Source organism: Setaria viridis, chromosome 4 (genome assembly GCF_005286985.2).
Source record: "Setaria viridis chromosome 4, Setaria_viridis_v4.0, whole genome shotgun sequence".
In the NCBI taxonomy this organism is placed as follows: Eukaryota; Viridiplantae; Streptophyta; class Magnoliopsida; order Poales; family Poaceae; genus Setaria; species Setaria viridis.
Genome location: NC_048266.2, coordinates 5,953,120 through 5,978,395, shown reverse-complemented (window position 1 = coordinate 5,978,395; position 25,276 = coordinate 5,953,120). Strand labels below are relative to the sequence as shown.

Below are 25,276 nucleotides of genomic sequence, written 5' to 3'. Positions count from 1 at the left end.
TCAAAAAACAGTTTTAGGTTTTAAAAGTTGGCTCATTTTGCAGCACTCGTGCGAGTCCGTGTTAGGGCGAGTTTGGCAGGGCTCCTCGCGAGGGGCTCCTCGTGCGGAGCTGGAGCCGCGGAGCCACTTTTTTGAGCTCCTCCATGCAGGCCTAAAACGGCTCCGGCTCCTCCCAAATGTGCCAAAAAATAGCTCCGCGGTTAATACCGTTTGGTGCGGCTCCGGCTCCTCCGTGCTTCGGTAAGCGCACGGAGCCGGAGCCGGAGTCCTGCCAAACTGGCCCTTAATCTCACGTTCGGCGCAAGCGCTCTCCTTCTGAAGCGCTACAGGGTACAGACTAGAGACTTCCCTCCCGTCTCGCCGGTCGCCGCCGGCCCTCGCCTCATGGGCCCCGCCACCTCCTGAATCCTAGCAACTTAAGTCGCAATCCGTTCGGCTCGGTGTTCTGAGGGCGCTTACTAGGGATACACAGAGGACCCGAGCAGAGCGATGTCGGCGACGCCGCTGCCCCCGCCGGGGCAGCCGCCTCCGGGGGCCGACGGCGCGGGCGCGCTCCCGCCCCCGCCGGGCACGGACATGACGGGGATCTGCTTCCGCGACCAGCTGTGGCTCAACAGCTACCCGCTCGACCGCAACCTCGTCTTCGACTACTTCGCGCTCTCCCCCTTCTACGACATCACCTGCAACAACGAGTCCCTCCGCTCGCGACAAATCCACCCCCTCGACATGTCCCAACTCACGTATGATCCTAGTTCGGTTCCCCATCTCCCACCAATTCGTCAGAATTTTTGGTTTGGTATCCGATCCGTGCGGTGTGGTGGTCGCAGGAAGATGACCGGGATAGAGTACGTGCTGAGCGATGTGATGGAGCCGCACCTGTTCGTGATCCGGAAGCAGAAGCGGGAGAGCCCCGAGAAATCAAGCGCCATGCTCGCCTACTACATCCTTGACGGCTCCATCTACCAGGCGCCACAGCTCTGCAATGTCTTCGCCTCACGCATAGTATATCCTCTCCTCCTTTTCCTATGGTGCAAGGGGATTGTAGGTTCTGCATTTTCCTGACTATCAATGCTATGAAATGTGCTGTAAAAACTTTCTGTTAGTTGAGCCTTTCATCCTGTGGACATTTTCAGTGGGTTGTACCAATGGGATTGTGTGTTTTTAGCCCTTATGAGTTTTACTTGAACTGCTCATGTAACATTGCAGAGTAGGGCTATGCATCATATATCGAAAGCCTTTACTGTGGCATGCTCGAAGTTGGAGAAGATTAGGAATGGTATGATCCTTGCGCCTTACCTGTTATTTACATTATTTTTCTTTTTACCTGTCTCTCACATGATCGATGGTAAAAGTGTCTTATCCCCATGACGGTATATGATTCCTGGTTAAAGAACTTGATGTCTTAAATGGAATTGGGGGTAAATCTTTGGCCAAATTTTTGTTGTATTGCTAGCAAGATACTCCCATGGGACAACCAACTGATATAATTCTTTATGGTTGCTATAATTACCTACTGAATCAAACATTTACCACCACCGTTACTCACAGAAAAACCTGTGATGGATTCATCATGTGGAAACAACTGTTAAACTTTCTGAATAGGAACATGTGATTCTGTCTCTAAAGCATCTGATATTCCGATTTATATAATAGCTCACTAAAGTTGCAAAACCAGTTGTCCTGCTTATAAAAGAATTGTCATTCTCAACCCTCCCCTGTTATATGACAGCACCTACAAATTTAAATCCCTGAAATCTGTGATTTCTCTAAGAACATAAGCGTTAAATTAGTCACAGATGCACAAATTGGCTGAATCTGCAAGCTTTGCTCATCTGTATGCACCAGTGTTTTACAATCTGGTTTCCAACGAAAAACAAAAAATACGTTGCCTGTCAGTTTCATGTTACTGAGTCAGTGTGTTTGTTTTCATTTCTTGTGATTTTGTTGGTTGATAACCTTCTAATAATATTAGTTTCTATGTTTGATTTGTCAAAAGAACTTTAACTCTTTAAACCTAACAACTTTAGATTCTGAAATTCTTGCTATCACTGGATGGGATTCCTGGGCACAGCACAGTGAGCGTGTCTACTGGTTGTGATTTGTGAACATTGTATCAGGTGCGGCTTGTGGCGGAACCGCCCAAATTAAACCGGCTCAAGTGCGCTAACCATCATTTTAATAGTTAATCCGGTCACACGCATTTAAAATGGTGTAATCCAACAGTCCGTCGGGTCAAGCCCAATTTAACCACTGAATATCTCGATCGAACCAGCATGCAACAAGTCTCACACGAAGGTGAGCGCAGATGATACAACATGGTATTTCAGGTTACAAACATAGAGTTCTTAATTGATTTACAAATCGAGTTCGGAATTCATAAAAGATTACAAGCCAGAGTTCTTAAATAAAATACAGCGGAAGTCTAAATGATAAAGCGCAAATAGAGATACATGACGACATGAGTAGCCCGCCAACATGTCATCCAACACGCGATCACCTCAAGGCGAGGCCGGAGACCACTCAACCGACCACCCTTCAGGTAAAGGACAGCCATCCCAAAGTTGATCGGGAACCAACTCTATTATTTCTTCACTAAGACCTGAAAGTAAACAACAAAGCAAGGCTGAGTATACTAATACTCAGCAAGACTTACCCAACTATGGTATATACTTAGCCGACTCCTAGTATGAAAGGCTTTTGGTTGAGGGATTTGTTTTGCCAAAAAGCAACTAAGAGTGGATCCTTACTTTCAAGTTTTAGCATCCAAATTAAAGTTGAGCTGACCATTCTAAGTGAGCAACATTTTCAAAACTATTCAGTGTGGAGAAACAATTGAGTAGTTAACAACATCAACATCATTTCACATTTCCTTCCATTCCACTTCTTACTACGATGTGACACGGTGATCAAGGTTCTCTTAACCGAGAGCGGCGGCGAATCGATTCGATTTATAACCTTGCAAGGTGGACCTATACACACGGCATATGCATGCCCCGTTGAGCTGCGGATGGCAAACGGTAGAAATACTTTTACAATTACGCCCTTGGAACCAAATTTTACCCGCAGATCTACCCTTCCCTTTACAAACCAACCCCTGGATCTAGCGCCTAGGCCCCTTGAAGATTTCCCACTAGCGCTTAAACCCAGAACTTTCACTCAACCTCCTGGACTTTCTATTTCCTCACAACACCACCCTTCTCTCCTTCTTTCTTAGGCGCCGTGCGCACGCACGGCCGCCGGTGGTGGTTTCCCCTGCCCTGGTGACTACCCCGTGACCTCTTCTTCATCTGGTCGCACCCTCTTGCCCACTCCTTTACCTGAAACCCTAGCTCTAAGGCTACCCCCGATGAGCGGCGGTGACACTCCAGCGGCGAGCGCGAAATCGAGCGTGGCAACTAGCCTAACTCCAAGAAATAGAGAGCGCGTCACGAACAGGGGCTCACCAAGAGTCTATTTTGGTTGTTGGTTGCAAAAGGAAGGTCGGGGTGGTGGGTGTCGACAGTGAGGTGGGTGGTGGCGAGTGGAGTTTTGGTCGGTGGCAATGGCAGCACGGGAGCTCTAATCCCTGGAGATTGGGGTCCTGGTGCCGGGCAAGGAGTGGTGGAGGAGGTAGCCGGGAAGGTTTAGTAGTTGTGGGAGGCCGTGATTTGGAGTTGGTGGAGGGGAGCTCAAGGATTTGGCTGGCGGGCGGTGACTGCTTGCTCGGTTCTTCTCTGTTTCTGCTTTGTCCAGCCGGAGGAAGAAGAAAGAAAAAGGGAGGGGAGAGGAGGCCGGGCGGTCAAGGGAGGAGATAAGGCCACAGTGTTGGCGTCTGTGCAGGGCCGAGCAGTGGCCAAGGATGGTGGGGACGAGCGAGCAGTGGCGGGCACGGGCGAGGCGGTGCTGGCGCGAACGTCCGCGGCATGGCGCGAACGTCTGCGGCATGGTGCGGTACGGCCCGGGATGTCCGCGGCATGGGCATGGTACGATTAGTCGTCCTGCGGGTTGACTGCGAGGGGGTCGTGCAGGCGCGGTCGCCGGCGTGTGGCGGCATCGCGGGGAGCGCTCTGTCACCCGCGACAGGGAAAACAGAGGGATGGGAGGAGGGAGAAAGGAGTGACGAGTGGGCCCATGCCATTTTTTCGAAAAGATCTTTCCTCCTTGAAAAGAGCAAGTTACTACTGACCAAAAATCCCCCCAAAAAAAATATCCATTGTAAAGATAAAAACACAAAGAACACAAAGAAGCTTGAAACCACTGCAGAGCTCAATAGGTTGGCACAGAATTTGAAAAGGAAAACAGTTGAAATTGAAACTTCACTTAGCACACATCACCCAAAAAAATTAAGCAAAAATTCTGTAAATTCATCATTTTGCATCAAGTATTTAAATAAAATGAATAAATTTAAATTCATCAAGTATTTAAAGGAGCCACAATTATATTGCAAAAACTGAAGTTTCTTCACAGAGTTGCATTTGAACAATAAATGTCAATTTATCGGAGTTTAAACTGTTGCAATGACATGATGCTCATTATGCACTAATGAAGTTCTCTAATCGTAATATTAACACCCGGGGTGTTACACGGCTGTAGTTCCATTCTTGGCTTTTGGAGGTGTGCTTACGAACCAGCAGCAGCTTATGCATAAATTAGCAGCGCATGGATCACGGCAGTGCCTGCCCTAACTTGCTTGGGCAGAAGGTTTTGTTGTTGTCCTTGTATGATTCATGGCATAAGCATTTCATTTGAGGGCCAGGTGGATAAATTAGTTCTTGTATTTCTTTCCCCCTTCTGAAGAAGAGTATTTTGATAGTTTGATTCAGGCTTTTGCAATTTTTGGCAGTAGAGTCTGCAAATGAATTGGTAACTTGATCTATTTGCCAAATTAGTGCTTGGCTTGGCCTTCTTTTTTCAGTTCCTCTTGGCTTGGCTATTGGAGCTGAGAACAGAAACAAAATAGTATGGGCAACTTAAGATTTGATGCAAAACTTCATTTTAACTTGACCCATTGGCCGTGCTCGATAGTGATAGTTGCATTAAAGATCATATGCATAAAATAGTTGCTGAGTAATTCATGAAGCACATCTAGCTTCACTTTGAAAGAGAAGTGTTACTAGGAATGTCTGTTTTTGTACATTGCAGTGGAAACTGAGTCTGATGCAGCAGCCTCTGAATCAAAGACACAAAAGGAAGCAATCGACCTGAAGGAACTTAAACGAATTGATCATATCCTCTCATCCTTGAAACGGAAGGTAATATGGTTTCTATTTTCTGTGGTTAATAACTTCGCATGTTATGTGGGATTGTGGCTCAGGGAGGAAATGCCTTCTGTTATACGGTCACTTAATATAGATGATAACACTAGTTAGACAAAAGAGTAAATGCAGTGTAGAGATTCCTCCGTGGCTAACTTCTGAGATTACTGTTGATCCTGTCAACCTGCTACATCTCTTCCCTTGTTGGTTAATTATATTTTAAAAATTCTGACACATTTTCTTTGCAGATTGGTGCTGCCCCTCCCCCTCCACCTTATCCTGAGGGCTATGTCCCGCCATCAGCAGAACAAGAGAAAGCACCAGATGATGTGCTGGCATCAGAGGCACCGCCTCAACTTGACCCTATCATTGATCAAGGCCCTGCAAAAAGACCAAGATTCCAATGAGAGATTTGTAGCTTAAATACAGCTGACTCAAGAACTACCTGTATGTTTTTAAGTCGCAGATGTGGACTTTGGATTCAGTCATGATGGTTTTATTTAAGGCCAAAAGACAGAACTAACCACCTGGCATGATATTTCCATGGGTTAGGCTGTAGATTAGGCAATGGCATTTGATCCGGTGTTATCTGCTATTGTTGTTGACTTGTTTCCACTGAGATATTTTTGACTTCATGAAGTGGCTATAGTTTTTCGGTTTTACAAGTGTGCAAGACTGGGGGACTCATGCATTAGTGATTGTAGACTTAAAAGTCATATGACCTGATAGCCGGTGACCATCTGCGACTTCCATTTTCTGCTGCTGTCATGACGTTGTTACAGTAAGTTATTTGACTCCCGAATTTTGTACTTGCTTTTGTTAAGAGTTCAATCCTGATTGGAGGTTGTACCTGCTTTGTATTTGATCCCTTGTATGATCTTTTTGTTGATGCCATCCTGATATTTTTTCTTTTAGAATACAGTGTTGTACTATACCTGCCCGCACAGATACAAGTACCAGTGTAGAATGGTTAGAATGGCTGCTTAAAAAAGAAAAAAGAAAGAAAATGGCTGCTAGGATGACCAAACCTACCCCCGGTCACTGGAGATACGACCGTACGAGTAGGCTCATGCATGCATGCTCATGGCAGAGCAGTCTGTTTTGGCTTTTGTTTTATCTGACATCTCCAGATCCGACTGAGATCAAGGACAGGTTTAGCTTTATTAGAGCATCTCCGAGAGTGCCCAAAAGATAAAAACTGGTTTTTAAACTTGCCAAAAATATTGGGAGGAAAAAACTCACTACTCTCCAACAGTTCCCATAATTACTTCCAAAACAGATTTAAATTCATGCCACCTCATCCATTGGGTGGGCCATCTATTGTTTTTTTTTTTCACGTCAAGATTTAACGAACAAACAGTGCCACTCCCATCTTCCTCGATCCAAGAACGCCGCGACTGCGGCTCCATAGTCGTGCCGCCGCCTATTGATCACCATTCACCACGTCCTGGCCTCCTGATTCCTGAAACAAAAGGGGAAAAAATACCGCCGGGTTCAACACCTGCCGAGAAGATGCAGGGGGCGCACGATGCCCGCCTGCCGCCTGCAGGACTATGGAGATGCAGCGTCGGCTGTGAAGAGCGGAGAAGCGCGTAGCAGGAGAAATCACGCGGAGGAAGAAAAAAAATCGCGGCTGTCGGTTCGCGTTGCGGGAATCGGCTTTGCGGATTGGGAGCGCGAGCAAGGGGTGGAAATTTGGCTCCGTTTGCCGCTGGGATTGGGCGTGCGTAAAAATTGGGTACTAGTTTGGGTAACCGCTGGAGCAGGAGTTTCCTTTTTGATTATATTTTGAGGATTCTTGGAGATGCTCTTAGCCATTGCACGTACATTGCAGTACGTTAGGTCCACAATGCTAGCAACAGTGAATAACTTTAAAGCAGATAGAAGGTTTTGTCCATATTTTAAGTGATGGAAAAAAGTTTCGAGGCCATTACATTAGATCTAGACCTGATACCTACCGACCACTATGAGTCCCTTTGGCAAGGTTTGGCTCTGACTTTTCCTACAGCTCCAGCTGGAGTCCTACCAAGCAGTTTGGTCAAAAACAGCTTCACATTTGAAGCACTAGAGGAGCCGGAGCCGTTTTGTATTGAGAAGCTGGAGTAAAAAAAAGCTCCTCCAGCTCCTCCCCGTTTTAGAAGTCGAAACCCTGCCAAGAGGATTTATGTCTATTATAACCAATTAAGACCCTAATAATCATGTCTAATCCCCGTTTTAGAAGTCGAAACCCTGCCAAGAGGATTTATGTCTATTATAACCAATTAAGACCCTAATAATCATGTCTAATCCTAACCAATTAAGTACGCTTGAACCATCTATCCGCGTTCGCCTAGCGTTGATCCTCGCAGGTCGTAAATGCTAACATACACATACACACTGACACGTACCGCTGATATTTTTGTGATAAATGATAATAAGTGGAGGATAGCATGTCTTCTACTCCTTCCGTTTCAAATTGTGGGTCGTTTTGGTTTTTCTAGGTTCATAGATATTATTATGCATCTAGACATACACTACATCTAAGTGTATAGCAAAAACTATACACATAAAAAAGTCAAAACGACCTACAATTTGGGATGGAGGGAGTAATATATATGGATGCAAAGATACGTGACTGAGAAAACACCTCAAAATAACATGTTTGAAGAAATTAAAGGATCATAGGAAGACCCAGTACTAAAAAAGAAAGAAAGGAGAAGCTATCGAAGTTTGTGATAGAAAGATTGATCAGACCCCATTTAGTACGGCTCTTGCTCCTACCAAAATAACTCTGGCTCTAATTTATCTGGAAAAGTAGCTTTTTTTGTTCTGGCTTGTCTAGTTGGAAAAACGTTCAGTAAAACGGCTTCACCTAGTGCTTTAAATAGATAAAAGATATAAAATGACCACAATACCTTCTGTTTTTTCTTTTTATTTCAATTTATTTTTTTTCTTCTTTTTTCTCCTCCCTTGCCCCTCCTTTTTTTTCTTCCTTCTTTTCTTCCTCCTTTTTCCACTTTCCCAGCCGCCCCTTTCTTCCTTATCCACTCCTCAGGCCACCTCCCTCCACCCGTGCCGCCAACGCTGGCTCACGCGCACCCGCTCGCCTCCCTCTGCTCACAATGCTTGTCATCGAGCAGGCTCTGCCCTTGTGCTCGCCTACTCACCTGCACCGCACGCTGTGGGCTCCACCCCATGCTCGCCCAACCCTAGCCTCCACTTGGCGCTTGCTTGCCCCGCCTGCCACTGCCACTTCTGGTGCTCACTTGCCTTGTCTGCCACCGCTACCTCCGGTACACCCACGAGGTGCCACGAGGTGCAGTTGTGGGAAATGACCCCAGGAGAAGAGGATGATCTGAGGAAAGCCACAATTTTTGGCTTCTCCCCCGCAGGGCAAGCTGCCCAGGTGTTTCTCCCCAGCTTCACGGCTGGAACCATTTTAGTTTGCACCATTTGGCATGGCTTCATCAAAAACCGCTCGATGAGCCGTGCCAAAGAGGCTGTTAGACTAGCTAGTCATCGTTGCACTGTAGACACTGGAAGTTTCAACTTATACCCCGATGCGTACAAAATGTACACCGTACCAGATGCTTCACACTAGAGAAATTAACATGAGAGCTTGAAGATGCAAAAGTTTAGTGAGAGACAAGTCATAAGATGTTCTAATGATGGGAACTAAGTTCACCGGATGCTTGACGTAGGAGAAATCAACCGTAGAAGCTTTTTAGTTAGACAAAATTAAAGAGACACGAAGACCTCAGAACTCACCCAATATTCAGGATCAACGGACATGGAGCTGAGTTGGCACGACTAGTCCAACATCTAGTTAAGTTGTACTCACTCGATGTCCTACTGAATATCATTTTGTTAACACCAGGACATCGGATGAGAATAAATTTCGTAATCATGGCGCATCAACGGATCAACTAGTTTTTGGGTGGGGCTACATAACCACTCCATTGATCGTTTGGACGTTGTGAGATTATTAGTGCTTAGGGAGCAGCAAATGTGCGTTCACATATCCTTTTAGTTTTTGTTAGGCGTCGGATTTAGTGACTGGCAGTCCACCAGGGGGTTACCCAGGTGGTAGATTTGTAGGCAGGGGAGATCACAAGATTTAGACAGGTTCGGACCTCCGGAGAGTAATATCCTACGGCATGTGTTCTGGTGATGTATTACTGGTATGGAATGCGAAGAGTTGATGTACCCTCAGGGGGCATCCCTGGCCGCCTTGTATAGGCTGATGACCTAAGGTTGTTACATGGAAAACAATCTAAGTCTGACTACAATAAGTATCCCGTAATATCTGGGCAGAATCCGTTCGCCCGACCTCTAAGCTTGTGCTTCACGTATCTTCATACCTTAGCCCCCACGGCATGGTTGGGTGGGCCCACCTGTCAGGGCCAACCAGTATTCTGATCAATGAGGACCCATGGGTACCCTTATCCCTCAAGCCCTCGAGCAATGTGGAGTCGAACAGGAGCCTGATGGATGCTCAACGAAGCTTGTAATGTACTCAGCTGAAGTTGTGGTGTCGTCATAGTGATGGAGATGTTGCGCAGTGCTCAAAAAAGAAAGAAACATTGAAGCTTCCACAGGCGTATGACCAAATGCGTATGGTTATGCGACTGCCGAGCTCTCGGATGTCCGGCATCCTGTAGATCGAAGGGAAACACATGGAGGGCGTCACAAGATGCACTCCATATGGAGTAGCCCCTGAGCATTGAAGCGATTAAAGTAATCGATCCAATGGTCAAGAATTTGATGTATTGTTTCTGTCGTAAAAGCAATCCAAATATAGCGCCCAGCCCCCGAGCGCGAGGACTGGTGGAGCCGTCTAGGCACACCGATCTGAAATAGGTGCCCAGCTCCCGAGCGTGAGGATTGACGGAGCCACGAAGGCATGCCGACCTGAAGTAGGCACCCAGCCCCTGAGCGCGAGACTGGCGGAGCCACCTAGCGAAGTAGGCGCCCAACCCCCGAGCGCAAGGACTGGTAGAGCCATGGAGGCACACCGACCCGAAACAGGCACCCAGCCCCCAAGCGCGAGGATTGACGGAGCCACGGAGGCACGCTGACTTGAAATAGGCACCCAGCCCCCGAGAGCGAGGACTGGCAGAACTGCAGAGGCACGCCGTGAGACTTAATGGGAAACCCGTGGATTCCGTGCATCGCTTGAGCCTTAATAGGTGACTGCAGATTCCGTCGCTAGGTTTACACCGTCGATGCCTTTGAAAGCCGAAGAGGCGCAGTTTCCATTTTCATTTCCACTCTCTCACTCTCAAAGACCGATGTTCGCAGATTCCATCATTTCCGCGCTTGCGTACCCTAGGTTGTGCCGTCATTCTCCCAAATCGACTCGCTCACCTCCTCCGCCTCATCCCAAATCCATTGTTGCCACGCCGCCGTATGCGAACCAAGAGGTCCACCTTCATCAGATCTATGTCCCAGGGGATAGAAACTGAAGAGATGGTATCGGAGTAGGCACCAGATCCATCCATGTACTGGGTGAAGTCCATGATGACGTAGGAAAAGATCCAAGCCCTCGTCAACTAGGGCTTGCTCGGGCCCAAATCCCTCCTTGATTGGAAGGCCACAACGGGCCAGGAATTCCCAACTGAGGACAAGACTGAGGTTGTCGTCTTCGCAGCCTTCTTCGAGTGTGGATTTGAGATTCCTGCGAGGGATTTCTTCCATGGGCTGCTCAACTACTACAAGATTAGTTGGTACATCTGAACCCTAACTCTATCTTGGATATCACCGTCCTTATCCATTTCTGTGAAGCTTTCCTTAGAATCCCCCTTCCCATTTGGATCTCTAGCGGTATCTGTACCAACTCAAGATCGTGGCGACAAAGGGGAATGGGCCGAGGGTCATCGGTGGGTGTGGATTTCCACTGCAACCAAAAAGGGTCCTGGAGTATTTTGATTTGAAGCTCAAGAACTTGAACAAGGGGTGGCACAAGGAATGGTTCCTTGTCGCCAATCAGAAGCCCAAGCTGCCGCCCTGCCTCGGGTATGCACCCATGATAATGCCAGAGTGGTCGAACCAGCCGACCTCCACAGAAATGGTCCAAGTGAAGCCGCTACTGAAGGAGATTGCCGACCTAAAAGGTCGTGGGCTCATAGCCAGGGCTGTGAGCATCAACTTTTGCTAGAGGCTAACGCAGATGATCAAGGACAAGGTCTACCCGGTGTATGAGTACTCGGGGCCATTGGATCCGACTCGATAGGCACAGCGTAAGGTTATCCGGGAAGAGGTCGCTGGCCGGATAGCCGAGTTCTTTTGCGGGGTCATCAAAAACAAGCGATGCCCAAAGGTGTACTCCCTTAGGAGGCCAACCGATTCGGTAAATTCTTGTTTCGGTTGTTGACATTCCTAGTTTAGTTTGTGTTGCGCTTACCCGACTTGATCCCGTTGATTGACCAGAGCCGCGAGTGCAAATTCTTCTATTTGGCACTGCTCCTCAGAATCACTGAGCAACAGTAGCCCAAGCTGTGTCCATCCGCCAAGGCCAACCAACCGCCTGCTGCCCTTGATTGGGAGTCAGACTCCTCATTCGATGGCTCCGACGAGGACGTGCCAGTCCAAGGTAGCGGGACAGAGGCGGGGAGCGCTGCTCCTACTGGTCCGCAGACGCGCCAAGCCATGCGAAAAGTGACGGAGTCCAAGGCGCCGGAGGCGGAGAAGAAGAAGCAAAAGAAGAACGCAGCCGCAAAGACCGAGGCCCCCGCTGCGGCATCTGCCTCCGCGGCTGAGGCCTCGTCTGGGGTGGTGAGCGAAGACTCCGACTCGCCCAGCCTCGTCGCGAAAAAGAAGAAGGCCAAGCTCCGCGGGGGAAAGCAGAAGGAGCTGACCCTGCCACGGCAACCGCCTCTCCGCCCAAAGTTCCGAGTGAAGAAGAGCATGATGTAAGTATCTTCATGACATTGTTTGTTGTTGAAAGCTTGTCTGTATGCTACGTCACTTTATCTCTGTGTCCCACCATCCAAGCAGGAAGGCGGTGATGGAGGACGAGTCGAACCCGCAGGATGCTGGCGTCAAGATCCAGGCAGAGGGTCGGACATCTGATGCACCCCAGGGAGCTGCATCAGCATCTGCTACTCAGGCTGGTAGTGAAAGTGGCCTAGTGAAAGAGCTTGAGAGGCCCAAGTAGCAAGCGCCCCTTCGCCAAGACATTGCTGAAGATGCTGCAGTTGCCGCACCCAGTGACATGGATGCCAACATCGAGGTCCAGATGGAGGAAGACCCCAGGGAAGCACCGGTTGATGCTGGGGTGGTGGGCCATGAGGCCAACGTCAATGCCCACGAAAAATATGATCCCTCCATGTTGGACTTCTCCGGGATGGTTCTAGCGCAAGAGGCTGCCAACGACAAGAGAGACCTTGCCGAGCTGAAGCAGGCTTCCGGCAAGGTCGCGGAGCTGTTATACGTAAGTTAGGCGACCTGATTTGATGTTAATCATCGTTTCTGGTTTCCTTCTCTAATTAGTTGGGATGATTGTTGACCAGAACATGGCCGAGCATGTGCACAAGAGGGCGGACGCCATCCACCGCTCGAGGAGTATCGTCTCAAGGCCGACCGCCTATAGGCCAAGCTCAGGAAGGCCAAGGAGGACGCCACAGAGCAGATCCGACAAAAAGATCAGGAGATTGCAGACCAAAAATAGATAACCAATGGCATCCAGAGTGACCTCGACGCCATGCTAAATGGTAACAGCTTCGATCCTTGTTGTGAGTCCAGATCCTCTAGATGCGACTAGTGTTTGTTCTTGAATCTCATTGCTTTGCATATGCCCAGAAGAAAGAAGAGAGCCTTAAGAGAGACCTCAAAAAGTGCGAAGCAGCCAAAGCCTAACTCCAGTTAGATCATGATATTGCCATGCACCGTGAGTATGCCATGTCACAAAACCTTGCCTATGAGACCGACTTGCGCAAGGATATGGACCGGTGCTTGATTGCGGCGATGCATAGTCTTCAGCATGATCAGGTGCTAATTCCAAGGCTGTAGGTGGAGCTGGAGGACTTGAGGTTGGCCGCGAGCTATGTGATGGACATGATCCAGATTGAGGCCAACCTTGATGAGCTAACGCCGCTACTGGACCGCCTGAAGAGTGTGCTAAGTCGGCTGAAGGCCTTCATGAAGGAGACTGCCATGGAGTGTGCCAAGAATGTCATGGCGCTTCTGGAGACGTACTTCCCCCGGCTGGCCATGGAGTGCGTCGGAACGGGCGTTGCTAAGGACTTTGATCATGATAACCTCCTAGAGCTAGCTGAGCAATACCAACAAGCCATGGAGGACATAGTTAAGGAACTGGACCTGTAATAAAAAATTGTAAAAATGTATCAATCTATGCCGTGGGGCAAGAAAACTTGTTGATTAACTTATGTAAAGGAAAAACTCCTTCCCTCCCTTGGTATATTTGACAGGACACCGTGTGGCCTAGGCCTGTAGCTGCTAAGCGCCCAGCCTTGCATGGCCAGCACTTTGCTGAGCGTGGATCTCGAGCTTGTAGAGGGGGCGAATGCAAGATTGTCTAGGTTTCGCATGCTAGGACGCCGTCCACATGAGTTAGTCGTACAACCTTGAGAGGGGTAGGAGAAAAGTTGGGACCCGAAGGTCGGCGCATAGTGGAGGAAGCATCCGAGTGTAAAGGCGAGGGTGTGGTCTGTTGAACAAGTCAGATAGCCCTTGAGCATAATTAAGAGCTCGGATAAGAAAGCGAGAAGGTAGAAGGTACGCAAAGAACCTCTAGGGTTTTATTTATTCAATATGAGAAAGTTGAAAGAGTACATAGCTTTTATATCATAAGGGTAGAAGCGTCGTAGGTGTTGGATGTTCTATGGGTTGGGGATGACTTAGCCATCCGCCCACTGCAGTCGGTATGTACCTGGTTGAATGACCTCTTTGACGATAAAGGGGCCCTCCCAGGGGCCGACAGCTTGTGCATGTCTTTGGTGGACTAGATCCGGTGGAGCACCAGGTCGCTGACACTGAATGAGCGTCCCAAGACATTCCTATCATGGTAGCATCAAATCTACTGTTCATGCCGCACGTGTTGGATGAGAGCCGCCACACGGTGTTCTTCTTGGCTATCGATATCGACCTACCGACTCTTTTCTGCTTCCCCTTTCTTGTAGTATTAAATCCGCGAGGCACCAAAGGCTACATCTGTTGGTAGTACGGCCTCTGAGCCATAGACGAGGAAGAATGGGGTGTAGTTGGTGGCCTGACTCTTTTGGGTACGCAAACCCCAAACGACATGGGGTAGCTCGCGGAGCCATTTGGTGGCGTACTTAGATGCGTCATCAAAGATGCGAGACTTGAGGGATTGGAGGACCATCCGATTCTCACGTTCTACCTGGCCGTTGCATCGTGGGTGACCTACTGAGGTGTAGTATACATCGATGAGGTTGTCCTGGCAAAAATCCTAGAACTCGTATTATGTGAATTGTTTTCCTAGGTTGGTGATGATCCTATTGGGGATGCCAAAGCGGTGCGTGAGCTGTTTGACAAATTGAGCAGCTTTGGCTGACTCTATGCTGGTGATAGCCTTGACTTTGATCCACTTGGTGAATTTATCAACGGGCACAAAGATATGGGTATAACCACCCAGAGCAGTCTTGAAAGGGCTGACCATACCAGCTCCCAGCATACGAAGGGCCAAGATGGTGGGATGGTATGTAGGGCCTACGCTGGGAGGTGCTGCTGCTTGGATAAAAATTGGCACCCTTTACACCTCTAGACGAGCCCTTTTGCGTTAGTGATAGCAGTTGGCCAGTAAAAGCCAGAGTGGAACACTTTCCTAACCATATTGCCCGAAGCGGTATGGTTCCCGCACGAACCCGAGTGGATTTCGTGGAGGAGTTTGATGCCTTTGTTGCGGAGGATGCACTTCATCAGAATGCCGGTATATGCAGCCTTCCTGTACAACTCCTTACCGATCACAACATAGTTGGTGCTGTGTCGTGCAAGCTTTTCGTGCTCAGCTTTGTCCTCTAGGGACATGTTGTCGGTGATGAATGCGATGAAAGGTGCGCGCCAGTCTTCCTCCACCTCGATCATTAGGATATCGGCAGACACTGGGTTCCCCTGAGGCTGGGCGTTGCTATCAGCTTGGTCCGAGTCTAGGATCTTGATGGAGGGTTTTCGCAGGTCCTGGATGAACACGCCGATCGGGACTTAGGTGCATTTTGAGCCGAGCTTGGATTGGATGTCGGTGGCGACGTTGTATTCCTTGGGGACATAATGGAACTCGAGGCCGTCGAAGTGAGCCTCGAGTTTGCGGACCTTGGAATAGTAGGCATCCATGGTTTCCTTGGTGCATTCCCAAGACTTGTTGACCTGCTCGATGACAACCTTGGAGTCGCCAAATGCAAGGATGTGCTTAATGCCGAGCGAGGCAGCAATGCGGAGCCCATGTATGTGGGCCTTGTGCTCGGCGCCATTGTTGGTGACCTTATAATCTATCTGGAAAATGTACTTGAGCTACTCGCCTTTTGGGGATATGAAGATAACCCCAGCGCCAGCCCCTTTCAGGTTGAGGGTGCTGTCGAAGTACATTGTCCAGTGCTCCGGCCTCTCCAGGGAGGGTTGCTCTTGAATCTCAGTCCACTCAGAAATGAAGTCGGCCAGGATCTGGGACTTGATCGCATGATGTGGGCAGAAGTCAATGTCGAATTTCTCGAGTTCCACAGACCATTTGACGACTCGGTCATGGACATCCCTGTTGTGCAGGATTTCGCCGATCGGGTAGGAGGGAACCACTTGGATCTTGTGCGCTTGGAAGTAGTGACGCAGTTTACGGGAGGTGATCAGGATTGCGTAGATGAATTTTTGACCTACGTGTAGTGGATCTTAGAGTTGCTTAGGACCTCACTAACATAATATACTGGCCTTTGCACCATGTGGGTGTGGTCGGGTTCCTCGCGTTCTACAACTAGCACCGTGCTCACAACGTGTGCTGTCATGGAGATGTATAGCTGCAGTGTTTCTTGGTCGATCGGTGCCATCAGGATGGGAGGGGTGGAGAGTAATGTTTTGAGTTCTTCAAGGGCCTTGCGGGTCTCATCATCCCACTCGAACTTGTCCGCCTTCTTGAGCAGCTCGAAGAAGGGGAGTCCCTTTTCATCGAGCTTGTTGATGAAACGGCTAAGGGCCGCCATCATGCCTGTGAGCTTCATGACGTCCTTTTTGTTGGCCGGCTGTGCCATGTTTCTGATGGTGTCCACTTTGACAGGGTTGGCTTTGAAGCTGCATTTGCTGACCATGAAGCCTAGGAGCTTTCCGGATGGGACACTGAAGACACATTTGCCCGGGTTGAGTTTCCATCGATACGCCCGGAGGCTGTCGTAGGTTTGGGCAAGGTCAGCGATGAAGTTCTCTTCGTCTTTAGTCTTGGCGACTACATCATCAGTGTAGGCCTCTACGTTTTTGCTGAGTTGTTTCTTAAGGCAACCTTGGATTGCCTTCTGGTAGGTGGCGCCAACGATTTTTAATCCAAAGGTCATGGTATTTTAGTAGTAGATGCCGTAGGGTGTTATGAACACAGTCCTATCTTGGTCGGCAGGGTTGAGGGTGATCTGGTGATAGCCCAAGTAGCAATCAAGGAAGCACAGTAGCGTGCAGTCAGCCATGGAGTCCATGACTTGGTCGATGCGAGGAAGAGGGAAGGGGTCTTTAGGGCAGTGCCTGTTGAGATCGGTGTAGTAGATACACATTCTCCATTCGCCGATTTTATTTACAAGGATTGGATTTGCTAACCAGTCGGGATGCTTACATTCATGGATGAAACCAGTAACTAAGAGCTTATTTATTTCTACCCTAATGGCCTCATTGCGATCTTGAGCGAAATGGCAAAGATTTTTCTTGATTGGCCTTGATGCGTTGCTTAGCTCCAAGGAGTGCTCAGCCAGCTCCCGCGGAACATCGGACATATCGGATGGTTTCCATGCGAATTTGTCCGATTGTCCTGGAGCAAGCTAGTGAGCACGTCTTCCTATTTGGGGGTGAGGCCAGCCCTGATGAGAGCCGTCTTGGAGGGGTCTTCCAGGCCAAGGCTGATCTTCTTAACTTGCGGGTCAGGCTGTAGCACCATGGACATTGGGTCCGCCTCTAGGATCATCAGATGACTTTGGTCCACCTTCTTGGACTCGGCGAGCATCATGGTGGCGTTGGCCGAGTACTCTAGGGTCTCGGCGAGCTGCACCGCTTCCGTGTCGCACTTGTAGGACATTTCAACATCGCCGAAGATGGAGACGACGCCGTTTGGAGCCGACATCTTGAGGACGAGGTAAGTATGGTTGGGAATCACCATGAACCTCGCCAGCATTGGCCTGCCAAAGATGGCATGGTAGGAGGTCTTGAAGTTGGCAACCTCAAAGGTGAGGTGCTTAGTGCGGTAGTTGTCGGGGGTGCCGAACGTGACTGGCAGGACGACTCTCCCGATAGGATAGGATCTTTTGCCGAGTACTATGTCGTAGAACGGGTCTTCGCAGGAGTGGGGCCGCTCAAAGTTGAAGGTTGACGATCTATATCATGTGTCCGACCGTCTTGGGATCAGCCTAGAACATGGTGCGAAACATCGAACGGTTCTTGAGGCCAGTGCAGAAGTACCAGATGACATCGCGGTCTTCAATGCTAGCCAGCCTGTTGCGGTTGTTGAAGAAGCGGTTGACATACCCGCGGAGAGTTTCGTTCTTCTGATGGTGGAGTTGGCTGAGGTCTTCCGTGTTTTTGGGTCAGGCGTGACTAGCCTGATAGTTCTGGTTGAATGCTCTAGCGAGCTGGCCCCATGTGTCTGTAGAGAAGTAGATGGGAAACACCACACACCTAATGAGGTGGGGTGACCACTATATATATGGCCAATACGGCTTGGAGTGCAACGAATACATCAAGTGTACAAGGAAAGGATAAATACACCAAGTACTTTAGCATCCAGCTTTGCAGCGCCCCACTCCAGCCTCGCCATCTCCTCCAATTTATGGCATCTACGTCTTGGTCATCCTGGTCCTGCCACTATCGCTACACTTAGAAAGACTTCATATATTGCCTGTAATAAAGACAGATACACTCTATGTCATTCATGTCAATTAGGGAAATATGTGCGGTTACATTTCTCACATTCTAGCTCTCATAGCTCTGCTCCTTTTGAGTTAGTTCACTATGATGTTTGGACTTCTCCCATTGGTAGCGTCTCTGATTATCGCTACTACCTAGTCATTTTGGACGACTTCTCGCATTTTTGTTGGACGTTTCCTCTAGTTCACAAGTCTGAAGTCACCTCACACATCACTAACTTCTACGCCTATGCTCACATGCAGTTTAGTCTTCCCATTCGAAGCATCCAAGCTAACAATAGGACCGAGTTTGTCAACAAGACTCTCACATCTTTTTTGACTTCTCGGGGTATCCACTTGCGCCTCTCGTGTCCCTATACTTCTCCCTAAAATGGGAAAGCCGAGCGTGTCCTACACACCCTCAATAACGTGACTCGCACCATGCTCATTCACGCCTCCATGGTCACCCCATACTGGGCCAAGGCGCTCGCCACTGCCACCTATCTCATGAACCGGCGCCCCTGCTCTGCCATGTGGCGGAACCACCCTAATTAACTTAGCTAAAGCACAATTAAGTCACTTGACATGTGCTCTTATGCTTTAATCAAGTTAATTCAGCAGTCCGTTGGATTTCATCCGATAAAACCACTAATCAGGATCGAGAAAAGCAGAGCTCACACGAAGGTGAGTGGTTCCAGAGAAATACAACAGATCATCCAACTTAAACAAGTACATCAATTTATTACAACACTGGTTCGAAATCAAAGTTTTACAGAGTTCATAAGCAGTGGAAAAGATAAACCAGCGTAAGCTAGCACCAGGGTCGGATGTCACTGATGAGACCGATCATGACATCACTTATCCCTATCCTCACCGTCCGAGAAGGGATCCCACTCGACCGTCCACCCAGGCGGGAGCTGGGGAGGCCAAGTGCCAACAGCAGTAAACTTAGGAGTTTCAACACCACTTGAAAGATATGCCACAAGCAAGGCTGAGCAATTATGCTCAACAAGACTTAGGCCCTGTTTGGCATGGCTCCAGCTCTAGGTGGAGCTGCTCCGCTCCAGAACTCCAGGTGGAGCCAGCTCCACTCCAGAACTCCAGAACTAAAATGGGGTGTTTGGCTAGATAGGTACTCTCGGCTCCAGAAAAGATCAATTTCAGTATAAATTATCATTGTTACCCTCCAATTCAGACCCTACTTATCATCCTCTCTCTATCTCCATCTTCTTCATCCTCTGTTTCGTCCTCCATACATGCGCACCGCGACAACACCCCCTTCTCATCGCAGAGAAATTCGAAAAGCAACTCCGAGCGAGAGAAAACAAATCTCAGTTCCAACTTCCAAGAAAAGCTCAAGGCCGCGTTACTACTATTGCCAGATACATACTACTGTTGCCTAGTACATGTTATAATAATGTGCTCCTACTATAGCATCCTCTTGCCCTCCACGGTGATGAACGCGCGCATCGGCGATATGTTCACCTTCTCCTTGCAGCACGCAAGTACAGGTCCGCGTTGACCTTGAAGATGATGCGGCCATGGACATGATGTCGTCAGCGCCGGGGGTCTTGTCGACGACGAGCGTTCGCGCGGGCAGGATTGCGCTGTTGAGTGTCCGATTTTAGCTGCTGTGGTCCGTGGCTAGCTACTGGCCTTCGCACACGGTTGACAGAGACGGAGAAGAGGCCGGCGGCGGCGGCGCGGTTGGAGTAGTTGGCCGGGTAGAAGTGCAGCCTGAGGAACTTGCAGCCGCGGCCGAGCGGGAAGGAGTAGGTGAAGTGCGAGGCCGAGACCTGCGCGGTGAGGTACGGCACCTGCGGGACCGAGAGATCCTGCCCGGAGGCAGGGGCCGCGGGGGCGAGGTTGGACGGCGGAGCGTACTTTGAGCCTTTGTCCCAAACCCAGATCCGGTCGTCGGTGTCGTTGCCCTGCCCCTTCGCGCTGCAGTCCAGCAGGATGTCGTCCCGCGGCACGAATGCCGTGGAGTTGCGCCCTCCCGCCGCCTGCGCCGCCGCTGCGGCGCAAGCCACCAGGAGCGGTGCGAGCAGCAGCAAGGCCCTCATGGTGGGAGGTGTGTCCCTCCTCACAGATTGGACATCAACGTGGCACGCCCGCGTCGATCTGGGGGCAGATTCGCGGCAGGAGTCGGCGGTGGAGGCGAGATTTGAGGGCTAGCCGGGGTCGGGACGGAGGATGGAGGAGTTGGGACGGAGGCAGAAGAGGACGGAGGAAACAGGCGCGGGGAGTCTCGGAGGAAGAGAACGAAGCGTTATTTCTGTGTAACGAGTGGCATTGGTGGGTAATTACCCACCAACTCCACGAGGAGGTTCAAAAGAGGGGGTTTTGGAGCAGCAAAAGAGGTGCTCCAAAACTCCACCTCCATTTGCACTATAGCTCCATGGAGTTGGCAGCTCCATGGAGTTTTGAAGTTGAGGTGTTTGGCTAGATTTTTTGCTGGAGTTGCTGGAGTTATGGAGTGGAGCCATGCCAAACAGGCCCTTAACCGACTGGTGGGAACTACTCCACCAACTCCTAGACATGCAAGGCTTTTTGGCTGAGGGGTTTGTTTTGCCAAAAGCAACTACAACAGGTCCTTACTTTCAATATTTTAGCTTCCAATTCTAGGTTAATTTTACCAAACTAAGTTAGCAGCTATACTAAACAAGCAAAAGTTTCCAAGCAATTTATGACAAGCATCCAAGTTAACATCACCATCAAGTTCCATTCTTTACTCAGTGTAACATAGCGATCAAGCAGTCCCAAACTGTGAGAGGCAGACAAATCGATTCGAATTTCTTAACCATGCATGGTAAACCTAATCTCACGACATCCGCGCACCACAAAGGTCGCTTCATTTGTCAGCCGTCCCTATCAATTCCCAGGCGCCCGTCAGGTCCAAACTTCCCTTGGCATGCAATGCTCCACAGTCCCGGCCTCTTGCCGTACTGTGACCGCACTTGCACCCACATGATGCACCATGGGAACCTCGTTCTAGGGACAGCAGGGGTATAAGCCACGCCCTAGTTCAATCAGGTACTAGGCTTCCCCATCCCATACTAGGTATGAGATTAGTACTTTCAAACACTTGATCACGAACACCAACACTTTCCGACCTTAAACCAATTTCATGTAGACAGGCGGGGCAATCCACCAACCACCAAAATAGTTCTCAGAGCCCTGCCCTGTCCATCGTCCTTATAGTTGTGACAAAAAGGAGAGCAAGCAACTCCTACAACTCGCGAGTGATAGGGAATCACTCGACTTTTACCGAGTCCTGTTTAAGCATTGCAACTACTCGGCCTATCATACTAGTGTTCAGATCAAAAGGGATCTAAGTCATGCATCTATGGTTCCAAATAACTCCTGTAACGTAAATGCACATACATACAAATGAAGGTATGCGCAAGTTTAGAAAGACTGGGTTATGCTCCGAGGCTTGCCTTTGAGCGGGGTGGAAGCGAACTGGTCTTCAGCGCTCTCGGCTTCAGCTCCTGCAGGTGGCAGCTCGGCTACAACTCCGTCTTCTAGCACCGGGTGCACCTCGTACGTGTCGTCAGCGAGGTTTAGCTCTACACGGAATGCAAATGCAGGGGTTAAAACATTTAGACGGTTATTTCAACAACACTTGCAAGATTTAGCCTAGAAACTATAGCAAAACTACAGGAAAGGTGTGAAACCCATTTTATTGGACTCTACTCAGAAAGAGGATTCCAACCCAAGTGATTTCACACTTTTCTGATTTTTCCTCGATTTAAGATGAATTTCCCAAGCTTCTGTTGATTTAGAACAAGATAAAAGAGTCAGATCGGGAAAAGCTTACGATCTGACCCTTAGACCTAAGGAATAACTGTACCGGGGTCCTTAGACTTAACATAGAGAAGTCCCCAAAATTTTACACCGATACCCTTGGTCACAAGAAAAGGATACAGCCGGGCCCTCGGGCGAGGCGGACAGGGGTCGGGCGAAACAGATAGGGTCGGGTGAAATGGATAGGGGTCGGGCGAGACGGATAGGCATCGGGCGAGGTGGACAGGGGTCGGCAGCTCACCTTTGGTCCTACTGACAAAGTCTTGGGGTCGGAAAGAAGCAAGCTCAGGCAGAACGATGAAAGGCGTTAAGCTTCAGTGGCGGTGGTGCTTCTTGCGGACAACAAGCAAACTCTAGCGCTACGCGGAAGAAGGCGAAGCGGCTGGCGGGGTGTTGAGCGGAAGGGGAGCTCCACAGAGAGCTCAAGCGGTAGCACTTGCGCATGAAGCAGAGGAGTGTGCGGCGGCGAGTGCGATGGAGAAGAAAAAGCAAGCAATATGGCAAGGCGATGGTGGCGAAGGAAACTCCGGTCAGAGGCTTTGGTACCCTTTTTATAGTTGCACGGAAGTGAAAGAGCTCAAGCGGCGCGAGGATAAGATCAAGAGAGAAAGAGTGCTCTGCCTCGGCGGCGATTGGTCAGCATCTCCATTGGTCGGCGAAGCGGAGCTTCGGGGATAGGATCTTACGGCATTGGGCAAGGAAGACAGCGCTAGGCAAGCGCGGTTTTGCCGGGCGGAAGGATTGGCGAGGTCGAGCGCGTGCTTGATCGCGTCAAGAGCCGGATTTGTTGCGGCAACTTGGTATCGGCGGACAGGAGGGAGAGAGGTGCATTGCAGGTGAGGGCGCTGCAGGCGAGGTGACAGGGTGAGTGATGCAACGCGAGCATGCGCGGACTAGCGGCTTTGCCGCGGCAAACGACTGGCGAGGCGGGGGAAAAGGAGTTGTCACTGCGCACGCGGTGGTTGGCGAAGGTGGTATCATCGCGGGGCGCCACATCGGCAGCACGACTGAGGTGTGACTGGAGGACCGGAAGGCGTGGGGGCGTGCAGCCGAGATCCGGGTAAGGCGATACGCGCGGGAGGCGAGGCGGTACTGGCATAGCAACGGCCAATCTTCGGTCGCAGCGGTGGCAGGACGCCTGGCGCGGCCGGCGAGGTCTCGGGTGAGATGAGACGGGACGGAGGGTCTGCAGGGCACTTCTGCGCACGATTGGGAAAGAGGCGCGCTGATCTATCTTGTTGCGACCGGTGACTGGGCAAGGCGGCGCTCGTCAGTGCGGTCACACCATGCGGTGGTGGCGCTCTCAAATAGGGCGCACGCGCTCTCTGGTGCTCTTTGTCCGATGGATCCGCGAGATTCCTTGCCAGGCCCATCTTTCAGCCTCTTGATCTCCTAATTACCGAACTGCACAACTTTGACTCCTTTAACAAGAGTTGGAGTACTCAGGCCAAGGCCCAACTCTTGTAATTGGACCGAGTCCAAAAATGCAGTGGATGCGGAGATCCAGGGCTCCAAAGTTCAGAGGAACACGGGTTTCGGGACATAGAGAAAAAACGGCGGTTTGCTGGGTTTCAGGGGTCGGGGCTAATTTGAGCTGCAGATTCAGGAATCTTCGAAGGCGAATTAGATCAAGGTCCAATTAACAAAGTTGTGGTAGGAACTTCGTTCTCCAACTTCTATAAAGAGGTTTCTGGACGTTCGGCTCAACTTTCCAAAGATAAACCGGTCCCAAGGCACTAGGTCGGGCTAAAAACCAGACTTAACCGGTATGACTCAAGTAAGGCTGAGTCAACCAGATTAGGGACTTGTCTTAAGAATAAACTCAGCTGAGTTAATCTAGGTCGTTACATGCCATTCAGAATGACATTCCCTGCCACCTCCTCTGTTTCCAGCCTCTCGAGTAATCTCACTTACGTGTATTCAGTTGTCTTTGTTACCCTAACCTCTCAGCCATGGCATGCCACAAGCTTGCTCCATGTTCCACAGCCTGTTTCTTCCTCGGTTATCCCTCCTCTCACAAGGGGTACCATTGCGTTAACTTATCCACTCATCGAGTCATCATCTCTCGCCATGTTGTCTTCGACGAGTCCGTTTTCCCCTTCTGCTCCCACCCTACTCACCCATCGCAGCTCGACTTCCTCATGTCCAGCCCCTTCGATGCTCCTGCTCCCACCTCGGTCGCCCCGTCCTCGGATGTCGAGCAGCCGTAACCCTCACCCGTTGTTTTGCAGGAACTCACTAATGACGACCCCTCCATCTTGGTACGTGGACCGAACGTGTACCCCACTCCATCTACGGGCAGGACGCTGCTCTCTCCTTCACTCGCGAGTGCTTCGACTGGTAGGGCGAGCCCCCTGACCACACCAGCACGCACTCCGACTAGTCAGGCAAGCGCCCCGACCGTCCCGACGAGCGCTCCGACCACGCAAACAAACACCCCGACCGCACCGACGACCGCCCTAACCATCCCGGCGAGCGCTCCGACCACGCAGGCAAGCGTCCCCACCGCACCGGCGAGCGCTCCGACCGGTCGGGCAAGCGCCACGATCGCACCGGCGAGCGCTCCGACCGATCAGGCAAGCGCTCCAACCGCGCAGGCGAGAGCCCCGACCGCATCGGCGAGCGCTCCGACCGGTCGGGCGAGCGCCCACGTGAAGCGTCCCCACATAAGTAGAGACTAAATGTGATACAAATATCAGTCCCAGGAGGCTGATAACATATTTATTCGACAGATAATTCAGTTACCGTACAACTCCCGAGGGAGTGGGCGTGAAAGCCACGCAGCGATGAACAGCAAATAAATAACGGCGGCTAACCAAGCGACTGCCAAAAGACAGCACTCGGGACTACACGCCAGCAGCAGCATCTTGGGCAGGCCAACACCACATGCAGCGTCAGGTGCGGACACAACCTCTACTCAAGGTCCTCGGCGACGAAGTCCGGGTCCTCCTCTCTAGCAACGAAGCAAGGGTGAGTACAAACGTACTCAACAAGTCCAACCCCATCCACGGAGGGGGATACAAGCAAGTTTATGCACAAGTATAACAAGGATAGGCTAGAGTTTATTTGCGGAAAAGCTAAATTTTAACACATGCAGGGGATCGTTTCCAAAAGGGTTTTTGTAAAGTTTTCCTTTAATACCCGAAACATTGAGTGGGGTTGATCCTACACAAAGGATCCAAGTCTTTATCGCTA

At 50.1% G+C, this 25,276-nt stretch overlaps 1 protein-coding gene across 1 annotated transcript; it reads left to right on the top strand.

The window, feature by feature from the left end:
* The first annotated feature begins 349 nt into the window (after positions 1–349).
* Positions 350–6,094, top strand: LOC117854026 (mediator of RNA polymerase II transcription subunit 6). Its single transcript, XM_034736306.2, has 5 exons — positions 350–740; positions 828–1,002; positions 1,207–1,276; positions 5,122–5,231; positions 5,483–6,094. Exons 1-5 carry the CDS (start codon positions 490–492, stop codon positions 5,639–5,641), a joined length of 765 nt encoding a protein of 254 aa, XP_034592197.1. The 5' UTR covers positions 350–489; the 3' UTR covers positions 5,642–6,094.
* The last annotated feature ends 19,182 nt before the right edge of the window (positions 6,095–25,276 follow it).

Bases quoted from the DNA above. Each gene is read 5' to 3' on its own strand.
- LOC117854026 (XM_034736306.2), top strand. From the start codon at position 490: ATGTCGGCGACGCCGCTGCCCCCGCCGGGGCAGCCGCCTCCGGGGGCC. The intron at 1,277-5,121 runs GTATGATCCTTG...TGTACATTGCAG, and splicing joins GTTGGAGAAGATTAGGAATG to TGGAAACTGAGTCTGATGCA. The intron at 5,232-5,482 runs GTAATATGGTTT...TTTTCTTTGCAG, and splicing joins TCTCATCCTTGAAACGGAAG to ATTGGTGCTGCCCCTCCCCC.